At 46.9% G+C, this 14624-nt stretch overlaps 1 protein-coding gene across 1 annotated transcript; it reads right to left on the bottom strand.

Moving 5' to 3' along the window:
• Window positions 1-3763: 3763 nt before the first annotated feature.
• On the bottom strand, window positions 3764-6211 carry LOC131291478 (uncharacterized). The gene is made up of 2 exons (XM_058320698.1): window positions 5302-6211; window positions 3764-5088 (listed from the first exon to the last, which is right to left on the bottom strand). The coding sequence occupies exons 1-2, from the start codon at window positions 6209-6211 to the stop codon at window positions 3764-3766; spliced, it is 2235 nt and encodes a 744-aa protein (XP_058176681.1).
• Between the last annotated feature and the right edge of the window lie 8413 nt (window positions 6212-14624).

Below are 14624 nucleotides of genomic sequence, written 5' to 3'. Positions count from 1 at the left end.
TATCTTAATAAGTTTAATTTGAAATTGCAAGGTGAAACAAAATTAATTTGTGAAATGTATTCGTTGGTAAAATCTTATAGGCAAACATTTGAATTGTTCAAAATCCAAGTCGCATCAAATAATTTTGACCATTTCACCTGTTGCAAAACACTACAGGCTTCGTTAACTGCGCCTTTCCCTAATAATTTTGCCTCTGAAATTTTGATAGATCTTAGGGAACAATTACAACAGCGCTTTGCAGACATGGATTCTAATTTGTTCGGTGTGCGGCCGAACGAACTTACACACAGACTTGCACCGACCTTCCTCGTGGCGTGAGGAAGGATCCAGGGAGTGACTTCAGCGGATGGAAGCCACCACTGCCTGGACGGAAAAGAGCTCGGAAGTAACCTCCGCGGATTAAGGTTACTCGCTCTGGAAATAAAAGCAAAGTCGATGGGCAGGCCAACAGACTAGTACTCTTCCTTTCCAACTTATGGAGACTTAGGCTGGTGTCAGTGCTTTACCGCACGATCTTTTGACAGACGAAAATGTATGGGATTTGACAGCTGCAAGGTTCGCACGATTTCTCCGCACGACAAAATCAAAATCATTTGATTTTATCGGATGGACGCATCCGATTTTATCTGTCAACAAAGTTGGACTTTATAAACTCGGAGTTGTGCCTTTCATCTAAGAAAAATAATAAAATTCATTTAATCGTCTTAGAATTTAAAAAATTACAGAAAAATTGGCGGAGCTGTCGTCCGACAAAACATCGTGCGGTAAAGCAATGACACCAGCCTTAGACGGCAAAAAGGTGTCCAAATAGAACTACCGTGGGTCGGATTCTGTTTCGGATCTGATTGCCTTACGCTTCTTTATTCCAAGTTCTCCATGTATTTCTTCAAATTCGTGGCCTCAAGGCATCCCACGATCGGATGCTATTATAGCATCTAAATCCTAGCTTCCTAGCGATATCTAAATCCTAGGGTGCTTTTTATCCTAGTTCTACACCATGCTGTACTAGCGATGAACAGTGCTTATCGCTGTAATCTTGCTACGTCTTTCTTATCGTTTCACGTTGTACAGTTCTATTCTGTACTCTGTTCTAAAGGTTTGGTTCTAAACTATATTGCCTACATTCAGGCGTTCCGTAGCTTCCGATCTAGACGGAACATACACCCCCCGTTGAGGTTACTCAATATTTCAGGGTTACTCTTACTCTTCTATGGGCAATAAAGAAATTTTTGTTATGGGTCGCCGATATGTTGCTCCGTCTACGAATACATCAATCGCTCGTACAAGGCCATCTTCACCAGGATATACTGCTTCCATTCTGCCCATCTTCCAATGGAGCGGAGGCTGTTGTCGATCATGGATGAGGACGATCATTCCTTCGCGAACATTCGGCAGGCTGCGTAGATTTTTCTTCCTAGGTTGCAGTGTATTCAGGTAGTCTCGTTTTGCGCCTCGGAAATTTGTTGCGTTATCCGAGTGAATCTGCTGCATCATTCCTCGTCGACTGATAACCCGCTTGAGAGATGCAATGAACGCATTTGTGCTTAAATCAGACACTGCTTCTAGATGAACTGCCTTTGTTGCCATACACACATAGACTGCTATGTATGCCTTGATCATTGTTGAACGACGAACACCTTGCTTGATGAAAATTGGACCGGCGTAGTCCACTCCGGTAACTGCAAACGGTGGTGATGGCGTCACTCTGACGGCTGGCAGGTTACCCATCAACTGGCTTACGGGGGCTGGGTTGGTCTTGAAGCAGGTGACGCATTTTCGGGTGATAGACCGAATCGTGGAGCGAGCGTTCAAGAGCCAATATCGTTGACGTAGGGCGTTCATCAAGCCGGTTTGTCCTACATGAAGTAACTCTACATGCATTTGTCGAACCATAAGACGAATAACTGGATCCTTGTTTGGTAGAATGATAGGATGGCGGCTTTCGAAGGGTAGAAGAGACCGATCCAGACGGCCTCCCACACGGAGCAAACCTTCAGAGTAGATTGGACGAAGGTTTGCAAACTTCTTCGTTTTTCACTGCTCGCTGGATTTCGTTGTCAAGATGGATGAGTTGGGTGACACGGATGATCGCTTCAGTAGAACGGCGCAACTCGGGAATCGTTAAATACTGGCTGGTATGTCGTTGGGTTGACGGTCTTCTACAATTTTCCACAAACCGGAGAACGTATCCCATGATTCTTTGAACCGTCCGAAAACAACTAAACCGTTCAAAAAATGAAAATGGTTCAATAGTCACGGTTGGGTTGGCCATCATTCCTTTTAATTCGGGAAGTTCGTCCTCAGGAACAGGATCTGCTGGATTAACCGTAAAGCTCGCCTCATGAAGGTAATCGGGTCCTCTCCACCAGAGGTTGTTGCTTTCCAAGGCTTCTAGTAGCATGCCTCTCGAAACGATGTCAGCTGGGTTGTGATGAGACCTTATATACTCCCATCGACACTCTTCCGTGTGTTTCTGGATTATCGCAATTCGGTTTCGGACGAATAGCTGCAGCTGGTTCAATGGTTTTCGAATCCAAGCCAGAACAATTGTGCTGTCACACCACAGCACAATTTCTTGGAACTTCAAATTCAGGGCTGGCAAAACCTTTTGTACTAACCGGGTGAGGAGAAGAGCGGCGCACAACTCTTTGCGTGGGATGGAAACGTCGTGCTGTGGAGCCAGTTTGGATTTGCTAGTGAGCAAACACAACTTCGCTGACCCATCAGGAAACAGGCTTCGTAGGTATATACAAGCCCCGTAGGCCACATTTGAGGCGTCGGAAAATCCGTGAAGCTCGTACGAAGTTGCTCCCTCAAATGTGACGCATCTCTGAGTCTGGATGCGATGCAGGTGTTGTAAGGATGGTTGGAGTTCTTGCCACTGTTTCATCGATCCTTCGTCGATGGGGTCGTTCCGGTCAGTTTTCAGCTTCCAAAGACGTTGAATGAGTAGCTTAGCTAACACGATGACCGGAGACACTAACCCCAGAGGGTCGAAGAATTTGGCTACTTCTGAATAAATGATGAGCTTCGTAACCCTTTGGTCAGCTGTTGCGACTGGCTTCGGCTGGTGAGCGATATATAGATGATCTGCTTTTGGGTCCCAGAGTAACCCAAGCACCTTTATCGCCTGGTTCACTCCTCGTTCGGCCATTGGGATGGCTTTTTCTTGCTCTTCTACTGGAATATGCTCAAGAAACTCCAGTGAGTTTGAGCACCATTTGCGGATGGGAAACCCTCCTTGGTTGAGAAGCCGCTTAAGTTGGTGTTGGGCTTCTATAGCTTCCTCAACCGAGTCCGCACCTGAGAGAACGTCGTCCATGTATGTCTCTTCCTTTATTATGCGGGATGCAATCGGAAAGGCATCCCCGTCCTCCTCGACCAATTGGAGCAAACATTTGGTGGCAAGAAATGGTGCTGATGCTGTACCGTAGGTAACTGTACACAACTCGAAGACTCGTAGTGGCTCGGAAGGGTGTGGTCTCCAAAAAATCCGCAGGAAACGTTGATCTTCTTTAGCGTGGAGAATCTGACGATACATTTTGGCGATGTCTCCCGAAAAGACTACTTTGTACATTCGAAATCTCAGAACAATGGAGTAGAGATCGTTCTGTACAACTGGTCCTACATGCTGTAGGGTATAGAAGTGTCATTGAGGTAGAATAAAGAGTCAGTTCATTGATAGCTGTCATGCGAGACGAACGTTCCCCCGTGTTTTGATTCAGAATCCGAAAGAAAAAAAGGAATTCTTCACCAACGATCACTACACATGCAGCACGTCGTTGAGCGATAACTTGGCTGGAGATGCCTTTGCACTGGCGTCAAACACGACTCGGCATTTCGTGCTTGAACTAGATGGCCGCAAAACCGCATGGTGTGGCAGATAGTAGGACAGCTGGTTGGGTACATCGTCGGATTCACGGATTTGTCGGCAGTGTCCTAGAGTTTCGTACTCTCGGATGAACTCCACATACTGTTGTTGTAGCTCTGGGTTGCGAAGCAGTCGTTTCTCCAACATCATAAACCGTTTGAGGGCTACCGTGCGACCATTGTTCAACAGGGTTTGTTGTTTGTTAAACGGTAGTCGCACAATGAACCTTCCAGATTCGTTCCTTTGATATGTAGTTAGAAAATGGTTCTCGCACTCCAGTTCTTCGATGGATCGTTCCGGGACGTCTGGAACCTCTTCAATCTGCCAAAACTGCTGGATCATTTTTTCGATGTCGACCAAAGCGTGATGGGAATACATAGCTGGGATGGTAATCTGCTGTTCTGCTATGGCTCCGGACACAATCCAACCAAACTGGCTATCTTGCAGACGAGGTAGATTATCGGCAAGATCGAGTTGGATTGGCTTGAGTATATCGAAGAATAACTCAGCCCCTATCAGTAAATCAACCTTGTCTGGCGTGTAGAACGTTGGATCAGCCAAGGTTATTCCCTCCGGAATGTCCCAATTGTTGATGTTGATGTTGCAGGATGGGATTGTGCCGGTTATTTTTGGAGTTACCAAGCATTCCAAGCTTGTTTGGTAACTGTTCACTCGGGATTGTATGGTAACGGTTAACTTGTCGCGAGCGAGCGTGCGCAACGCGTTGATTCCCACGATCGGAACGTTTGCCGGTCTCTTTGGCAGTCCTAGACGGTTGGCCATTTCTTCAGCAAGGAAATTGACCTGAGAACCGCTGTCTAGGAGGACGCGGCAGCGATGTGGCTGGTTCGTGGCGTCCAGCACGTTGACCACGGCAGTCAACAGCAGGACGTTCTTACTGGGTTTGATGGTTTGCGATGCACATGCCGTCGAAAGTTGTTCCCGTACCACTGGTCCGCCGTACTCTGCCGCTGTCGATGGAGGATGCACACTTGGGGTCGGAGGTTGAGGTTCTACTTCTGCTGCCACGGAAATAGTTGGCTGGCCGGTGGGTGCTACGTCCTCGTGCAGGAGCGTATGGTGGCGACGCTGGCACTTGTAGCACTTTCTCTTGGAGGGACATTCCCGTAACTGATGCCCCTTCCGCAGGCAGTTGAAGCATAGTCCTGCCCTTTGTGCGGTGTTACTTCTTTCCCGTGGTGTCCCTTTCAGCAGTTCTGGGCAATTTATATTAGGATGGTCCTTACCACAGATTTCGCACTGAATAACCGCTGCTGTATAGCTCTACTGGGCTGGATGTCTCGGAGAAAGCGGATGGTTGCTCTTTAGTTTGGCCACAGGAGCTGATGATGACGCTGCTGCGCAATTTTCCAAAATCTGGCATCGGGATTTTAGAAATGCCATCGTCTGCTCGTAACGGGGCAGCTCACCTTTCCGCTGCGTCCCTTCCCAGGCTTTTCGGGTTGATTTCTCTAAAGCCGAAACCAACAGATGGACCACCATTGGTTCCGACACTCCTTCCAGGTTTTGTTTTAGGAACCTGAGACTTTCCACATGCCGGGAAGTCTCTTGGACTAGAGCTCTTAGCTCGTGGAAGTTTTCTGACGTCATCCTTTTGAGGTTCCGCAATCCGTGGATGTGGCTGTCCACTATGGCTCGATGATTGCCGAAGCGCTCCGTCAGAATCTCCCAGGCTTGCTTGTAATTGCTAGCGTTGAGGATGCTGACATCAATTGCACCTGCAGCCTCGCCGACCAATGCCTTTTCAAGGTGATACAGCTTCATAGTATCACTGTCGCCGGCATTGGCCATCAGGTCTTCGAAGATGGCCTTAAACTTGGGCCATGCAGCGTATGTGCCGTCGAAAGTCGGGATCGGTGCCTTAAGCGGTTGCTGCTGGATGATGACTTGCGCCGCGGCAGACATGTTGTTCTTGGTCTTCGATTCCGCAGCAAGCAGCAACTCCTCGATTCTATTGGACGCCTCGTAAAACACTTCCTCGAACTCGTCGTATACGCCGTCCTGCTCTGCCATTGCGCTGTCTGGAATTAGGCCTACGATGGTGGTGTGTATGGCACTAAATTCCGCGTACACAGTCGCGACGTTTTTGGCGAGCACCTTCAGCTGGGAAACGGTTGGCTCTTTCGTTTCCTGCAGCGTCTGCTCGATTCGCAGTAATTTGGCGTTGATCTGCGCTCGTTGGCGGACTGCCGTCTTCAGCGCCTTTTCTATCTTCTCGCTGTCCTGAGGTTCACTTGTTGAAGTACTCGCTGTCGGCTCACTCGGCGTCTTCGCTGGGGAATCCACTTGCTTCGATGGGGTGTGCCTAACTCGTGGCATCGGCTTGCCTTTTTACGCTTCACTAACACAACAGATCCGGTTCGACCGGACCATATGTTCGGTGTGCGGCCGAACGAACTTACACACAGACTTGCACCGACCTTCCTCGTGGCGTGAGGAAGGATCCAGGGAGTGACTTCAGCGGATGGAAGCCACCACTGCCTGGACGGAAAAGAGCTCGGAAGTAACCTCCGCGGATTAAGGTTACTCGCTCTGGAAATAAAAGCAAAGTCGATGGGCAGGCCAACAGAATAGTACTCTTCCTTTCCAACTTATGGAGACTTAGACGGCAAAAAGGTGTCCAAATAGAACTACCGTGGGTCGGATTCTGTTTCGGATCTGATTGCCTTGATAAATAATGCCTACGCTTCTTTATTCCAAGTTCTCCATGTATTTCTTCAAATTCGTGGCCTCAAGGCATCCCACGATCGGATGCTATTATAGCGATATCTAAATCCTAGCTACTGCTTTTTATCCTAGTTCTACACCATGCTGTACTAGCGATGAACAGTGCTTATCGCTGTAATCTTGCTACGTCTTTCTTATCGTTTCACGTTGTACAGTTCTATTCTGTACTCTGTTCTAAAGGTTTGGTTCTAAACTATATTGCCTACATTCAGGCGTTCCGTAGCTTCCGATCTAGACGGAACATAATTCAAAAAATCTTTTATGTTTTCAAAACCCCTTTAATTGTGTAGTGAACGAGGTTCCATCCGAATGACAATTAGAAATAATAGAATTACAAAACGATGAAACGCTCAAAAATAAGTTCAATGATATGGATCTTGTCAGTTTTTATAAAATGCTTCCGGAAGCGGAATATCGTAACCTCAAATCATTTGGAAGATCTTTCATATCTATTTTTGGTAGTACATATTTACAGATATGAAAAAACTTTTTGAAATTCATATTTACAGATATGAAAAAAAATGAACTATGTAAAATCACAGTACAGATCATCACTAACCGACGATCATTTACAATCCGTTTTAATTGCATGATGTACGCAATGAGACCCTCGTTTTGATAGAATAATTTCAGGTCAGAAATAAAAACCTATGAGCTTCTAAAATATCTTCATTGTTTATTGTTTTATTTTGAGATTCGCTTGCAAAAATGTATAAGTATGGCTTTATTCGCTACATCACCTTATTTAAGATATTTGTTTGGTGAATATGGCCCGCAGAGTCAGGCTTATTTTTCTTGTCTGGCCCTTTTAGTTAAAACTGTGCCGACCCCTGGCCTAGATCTACAACCATATTGAAATGATATCTTTCAAAATGCAGACTGATCAATTGAGTATGAAATACACATGTAACATAAGCAAAAAATCTACATTCAACACTCTTACTGCAGGTCAGTTTATAGTGGATAAGTTAAAGCGTCAGTTTAAAGTGGATAATTTTAACACAGGTCAATACGTTTATAAATGGTTCAAACTTAACATTTTGTTACCAACTGGATCTACAAAATCATGAAAAAAATAGCATATGTTACTATCTATTCAACCATACTTTGAAAACCTAAGAACCGTAGGTCTTTTCATCTTCACAGTCTAATCTCTGAATGAATGGACCGTTCGGAGAAACACTTTTATCCTACGCGAATACATTTAGGCAGTATTTCAAACATGGACAATGTAATGACGAAAACTTTCTATCTGCTTTGTACAGATTTAATAACAGCCTTTTGGGAAGGTTCCAATGAAACTTACTTCTATTTTCAATATCTTCGAACAATGTATGCATTGCAACACTGGACTGATTACAATGATTTTTAATAAAACTTCAAGAAGGCTATCAACTTTCTTTTGATAAGTTCATCAGGCATTGAAACTGTGTTGTCCAAAACAATAAAGCAGTGGTCGGCAAACATCTCCTAAAGAGGAACAGATGATTACATCAAAAGATACTGTAGCATGCCTATGCTATACGGCTGAAAATCAACCACCACAGAAGTACCGCGTTTTTGCTGAGCGTGGAAAGCACAATGAACTCTCCATTTCATAATCAAATGTTATAAACTAAGTATCGAAAACAACAAAATCAGGTGACACCGCCTCAAAACAAACAAAACCCATTTCGGTAAAAACTCAACCCAGAAACAACCGCAAAACACCCAAAACTGCAATCTAGGCAAATTGATAGATCGACGCACCCAGCGATACCGCGCAAACAAGTTGCGACACGATCGTGCGCGAGCATTGCACATAAGTAATATGACCCACGGCAAGCCGGTGCATGAAAAACAGGGAACCAACGGGTTCGGGCATTTGAGCCAAGTTAGCATGACCCACTTCGGGCCGGATGTTATGAAACAGGCAGGGAACGATGCGCGCAAAAACGTTTGCGCGATCGACGTCAATAACCTAACCATGATTAAAAACACCAAAATTATCCAACCAGCATTTATAGAATCGATAAACAAAAGTTTGTAAACTAGGTCAGTCTCAAACCCAACACTTATCCAACTACCTGTAAACTAGCCTTAAGAAACAGTATAAATAAATCGATGCCGAATAGAGAAAGGAACTATTCGGTGGACACTGATCGGACGTGGTCGTAATGCCCGTCGCGCATCCAGTAAGTTAAAAACTTCTGAGTTTTCATCTAAGTTCAAGTTGTACACGATGACAAACCCTCCGCTTTGATAAGTCCGCGACCGCGAGTGGTTTCACGCAGTATGCGTTGATACAAGGTGACCACGAGTTATGGATACCGTATATCCACCACAATACCGAATTCGTGGACCAGATACGTTAAATGATGATTTAATATTTTCAAACTTCACTCTTTTGAATAGAGTATCTTTCTAAATAGCAAAGCTACTTTAAAAGCTGGTTTTAGATAAAATAAAAGAATTTTTAGCACCAACATTTCTTTAATTTTTTCATACTTCTCTTCGTTGAATTTTAATAAGTTGTGCTGTTAACTATATTTTTTATACACCAACAGGGCGTCCTGCAATACCAAAGCGGAGCTGGTGGCCAGAATAAACGCCGTGTTTGCGGCCATCCCCAGAGACATGGTTGTCCGGGCATGCGCGCGGTTCCGGAAGCGGGTGCAGGCGGAGGGGGGGTACTTCGAATAAAAAATGCGGCAAACATGGTAAGCTAAACTTCCCGTGATGAGATGTGGCAATAAACCCTACATATTTACAGTGCACGTGAAGCATGCGCTTTTTACAATCTGACTCTAAGTGGAAACGGGACTCGAACACGGGTTTACCAAGAGCGAAGCCGTAGTCTTGCCGAGGAACCATAGCACAAGTTAGAAGTAGTGAGGAAATATCGCTACTTGAATGGCAAACGTAGATTTTGAAGAAAAATTTTATTACGTACTATAAAAGATTTTCCCAATCGGGATTCGAACACCAAACCTCTGATACAAGGCTCGAGCACCACTACCAGTACACCAGTTGTACGAATCGATAGCATAGGGAAAATATAGGTATATATGGCTATGTGAATAAATTGAACTATCAAGCTTTTAATTTAATAATGGTTATGATAATTTGAAATCTATGTATCAAAATAAGATCGGCTTTGAAAAAGTACATTAAATATCTAAAAACAAACATGAAAAAAAAAATTTACAGCCGTCAACAAAAAAGTTTTTCCTAGCCTAGATTTGAACTCCGATCCTCCGAAACAACACCCATGCACTATTATCGGATTTGAAAAATTACATTAAATATCTAAAAAAAATTATGAATAAATATTTCCCAACCGTCAACAAAAAAGTTTTTCTCAGCCTAGATTCGAACTCCGATCCTCCGGAACAACACCCATGCACTTAGCCCCCTAGACTATTGATGAAAGAAAATTTTCGAGTGACTCGGGGTCCAACACTACAGCGCGACGTCGCCTGACAGGAGCTGAACTCCATATCGCGAATCACGCTAGATTTTTTTGCATGGAGTTCAGCGCCTGTCAGGCGACGTCGCGCTGTAGTGTGGACCCCGAGTGATATCACAGCTACTAATATGTATGTAGGCAATCTGAATGTAGCATAGAAAATGAACCAAGAATAAAAACTTCAGTCACATTTTTCCTCCCCGAGCTTCGCCGGGGCTTCGAGCTAGTCATTAATAAAATTTAGATTCAATTGAAACCTTAAACGGAGAACGTCTCGATGTTTTATTAAACTTCCTTGGCCTCTCAAATAAGATTCTATTGTGTCTCAATCCGAAAAGTCCGCCCTATCCGAAACCCCCTTTGCACGAGGATTAGGGGGCATAGGGCCCCCTTTTGCGGCATAGGCTCCACAAATTATTGGGTGACTGGAGCAACTAGCGAAAAGGTACATCAGGAATCTGAAGGTAAAGGCCCTTGTACATAGTTTCTCTCCGAGACTCATCGTTATCGGACGCGTTTCTTCTATGCTCGCAATCCTTTGCTGTTTATCTTCACGTGTGCGCCTCGGTTTAACAGTTTTTAACTGCCTTTTTTTTAAGTGAAGATGGAGCAAGCCCCCAAATGGGAGCATGCATTTAAAGTAAACTTTGATGCACTTCCGATCAGGCCGAGAGAAGCAGAGGTGCATGATCTACTCGGGATACTCCTTTCGAAGAAGGGCGTCGTGAAGCGAGCTCATCTGGTCTCGCCGGCGAACACCGTGTTCGTACAGATGAGCTCGAAGGAGGAGGCCGAGGAAATCGTGGAGCAGCACCGTGGCAAGCACGGCAAAACCATAGATGGTGTCTGCTACCCGATCGAAATTCAACTCGCGGATGGTGCCACGGACATAAAAATCCTAGACCTGCCATACTTCGTCACAGACGAAACACTTACGAAAGAACTGGAAAAGTATGGGCAGGTATTGGCCGTTAGAGAGCTTACCCATGGTGAGAACTCTCCGTTGGCCGGCATTCTATCTGGTGTGCGTGTGGTGCGCATGGTGCGCAAGCATCCGATTGCATCATACCTGCACATCGGAGGCGAGCTCACACGCGTGACATACCAAGGGCAGGTAAAAACTTGCCAATACTGCTGCCTAAAGGCACACCACGGCGTATCATGCGCTACAAACCGTAAAGAAAAGGGGGGAGCAGCGACCTACGCTTCCGCACTCAGTGGCGACCCGATGCCGAAGAACAAAAAAGTGCCGAAAGCCCAAAAGGCAGCCGTAACCATCACGCCAAGGGGGCGGGCAGAGCGGGATGCACAGCCAGCGCTTAACGTCCTGCCGAAGTCGTCTCCATCCGTTCCCGTTTTGCAATCTACGACGTCAGCTTTATCTGCCGCGCCGCAGCAACACACTTCGGCTCAGCCAGCCCCAACCAACACATTCGAGGCCGGCACATCCCGGGAAGACGAGGATCAGCCGATGGTCCCCAGCGGTCTGTCAGTCGACGATATCGAATTCGATATCCCGCTCGTCTCCCCTTCCGTCCCCCTTCCTGACGATGGGACCAACACGCTCACGGGCGTCAAGCGCCCAGGTGACGACTTGGACAGCGAAGCTGCAAAGCGTGCTGGACTTGACCCGGTGGTAGTGGTGAAGCGTCCTCCTGGCCGTCCTAAAAAGGCAAAGTAAGTGTTTGTTCATCTTCTTTGTCTGCTCCTCTCCTTCCTTTTCCCACGACGTAGTTTGATTCGGTCTGAAACTGCCTCATGATGGATGGCTTAAGTAATATTATTTTTAATATTGCTTCAGTTAACCTGAATGCAATATCAAATCAAACCAAACTTGACGCACTGACCAATTTACCAAAAAATATACTGAGAAGTATATAATCCTGACATGACAATCCCTGGTTTCAACGTACTGACAAACGTTGATGAAGCCAGGAGAGGGACAGCGATCGCTTTACGCGAGCGCCTAAAATTTTCTCACGTCGAACGCAGTTTAGACTCACGTTTGATCTGCGTTCGGCTTGAGAATACCGCCACCCTATGCAATGTTTACGCTCCATCCGGAAGCCAGCGCAGGGCAGAGCGGGAGGATTTTTACACTCGAACGTTGCCTTTCTATCTGCGGAATGCACGGGAACCCGTCATTCTAGCAGGAGATTTCAACTGTGTGTTGAAATCGAAAGATGCGACGGGCGTTGGAAACTTCAGCCCCGCGCTGCAAAATGCCGTAGATACCATAGGTTTGTGTGATAGTTGGGAAGCTCTCAAAGGCAACAATGTTGAGTTCTCATACATCACATGTGGTTCGGGCTCGCGCATCGATCGCTGCTACGTGTCTGCGTCTGTACAGACACAACTCAAGACAACAGCGATGCACGTACTCTCCTTCTCAGACCAAAAGGCATTGACGGTGAGGATTATTCTTCCGTCTCTCCCGGTGCCGCGAGGAAACGGATACTGGCAAATACGGCCACACATTTTATCTGATGAGGTTATGGCCGAGTTTGAAGGCAGATGGGACTCTTGGGTCCGACAGCGAAGGAGCTACGATTCCTGGATGACCTGGTGGATGGAGTGAGTCAAACCCAGGATTGTTTTGTTCTTTCGTTGGAAGACCAACGAGAAGTACAAGCGACCCCGACGAGCTGGCAACCATTAAGCTGGTGAAGGGAAGAATGCTCTCCTTGCAGAGGCGTTTTTCCCAACACTTCACCAAAATAAATGAGACCCTCGTCGATGGTGAACGAGTTTCCACCTTCCAATTGGGAGAACGGAAGAAGAAACGAACCGTCATTGACAAATTACAGACTGACAACGGTGGTTCCGTTCCACTCACCGTGAAGGAAGAGATCGCCGAGTATTTGTACACACAGTACAAAGACTTATACTCGGCCGACAGTACAAGTAACAGACAAATGGACGACTTAAATCCCTCCTTTTCTCCACAACGGACGATCCCGGAAGACTGTGACGCCAACAATGACTGCATGGAGGAAATCACGCTCAGTGAAATCTTCGATGCAGTCAAAAAATCGGCACCTCGGAAGTCACCAGGCCCGGACGGAATCCCACATAGTGGGACGGGAACTAGGGTACGTCCTCAACGAGGCCCTTCACGGGGAATTTCCTCGAAGCTTCGTCGACGGCATCATAATGCTAGGGAGAAAGGGGAGAACTGGGAGTGCAATGCCCTCTTTTCGTCCGATTTCTCTCCTTAACACAGATTATAAGCTGCTGGCGAGAATTTTGAAGTTACGGGTCGGTGGCATCATCGACAAGTGGCAGATAATTTCCCCAGCCCAAAAATGCAGCAACAAGCCGCAAAATATATTTCAAGCTGTTCTCTCGGTTAAGGAGAGAATTCTGGATCTGAAGGAGGAGGAAGAAAAGTGGCAAGCTCGTTTCCTTTGACCTCTCGCAGGCATTTGATCGTGTCGACCGAGACCTCCTGTGGACGACCATGACCTCCCTGGGATTCAATCCACGGCTGGTTAGCCTTCTCAGGTCTATTGGAGAGCAGTCTTTTTCCCGCCTGCTGGTAAATGGACAGCTGTCCTCTTCCTTCCCCATCCAACGTTCCGTCAGACAGGGCGACCCTCTTTCCATGCACCTGTTTGTCCTCTACCTTCATCCCCTGATCACTGAGCTTGAAAGCATTTGCTGCGACCAGGATGACCTGGTCAATGCATTTGCCGATGATGTCTCAGTGATTACTTCCTCCTCATTCAAAATCAAGCGGTCAGAGAGGCGTTCGAGGCGTTCGGCCTGTGCTCAGGGGCCAAACTGAACGTGGGGAAGACCATCGCGATCGACATCGGACACGTCACTCCAGCAACGAGGATCCACGTCCCATGCTTACGCACCGAGGAGCGTCTACGGCTCCTTGGGATCTTGTTTTCCAACAACATCCGCGAGGCCATGGCGCACAACTGGGACGTGGTGATCCAGTAGTTCCGGCAGTTGGTCTGGCTTCATCGTTTGAGAGACCTGAACCTGGCCCAAAAGGTGCTGCTGCTTAACACCTTCTTGCTCCCCAGGCTGTGGTTTGTCGCGTCGGTCTGTGGCGCTCGGCAGCAGGACGTGGCAAAGGTCTCTCACATGATCGGATCACTGTTTTGGAACGGCTCTGGTGGCATCCGCGTACCACTCCACCAGCTAGCGTTGCCACGAGACCGCGGTGGTCTAAACCTCCACATCCCCACCATCACCACACAAGCGCTGATAACAAACCGGTACCTTGCGGAGCAGGGATGCTTGGTGATCGGGTCCGAGCACATCGCCAATGTTGGGAACCCACCCGACACCAACTCCGTCCCGTCGTCCTACCCTTGCCTCCGCAAGGTTATCCAGCATCTGGCATACGTTCCAGAGGCCCTCAGACGAACGCCAACAACACGTGGTCTGCGACGCGCAGCAACAAACGCCCTTCCGGACCCAAGGGTGGTTGGAGCTTCCCCACACACGCTGTGGAGAAGAGTGTGGGGAAACATAAGCTCTAGGAGGCTGACGTCAGCACAACGCTCCGCCCTATACCTGCTGGCAAACGGGAAGATACGA

Source organism: Anopheles ziemanni, assembly GCF_943734765.1.
Source record: "Anopheles ziemanni chromosome X unlocalized genomic scaffold, idAnoZiCoDA_A2_x.2 X_unloc_1, whole genome shotgun sequence".
NCBI classification, from domain to species: Eukaryota; Metazoa; Arthropoda; class Insecta; order Diptera; family Culicidae; genus Anopheles; species Anopheles ziemanni.
The sequence above is the reverse complement of the archived record's forward strand: the minus strand, read 5'-3'. Positions and strand labels throughout refer to the sequence as shown.

What these genes read in the sequence shown, in the direction of transcription:
- LOC131291478 (XM_058320698.1), bottom strand. Translation starts at nt 6,211, where the DNA reads ATGCCACGAGTTAGGCACACCCCATCGAAGCAAGTGGATTCCCCAGCG. An exon ending in GGAAGGGACGCAGCGGAAAG is followed by an intron (nt 5,089 to 5,301) that starts GTGAGCTGCCCC and finishes TAAATTGCCCAG; the next exon opens with AACTGCTGAAAGGGACACCA.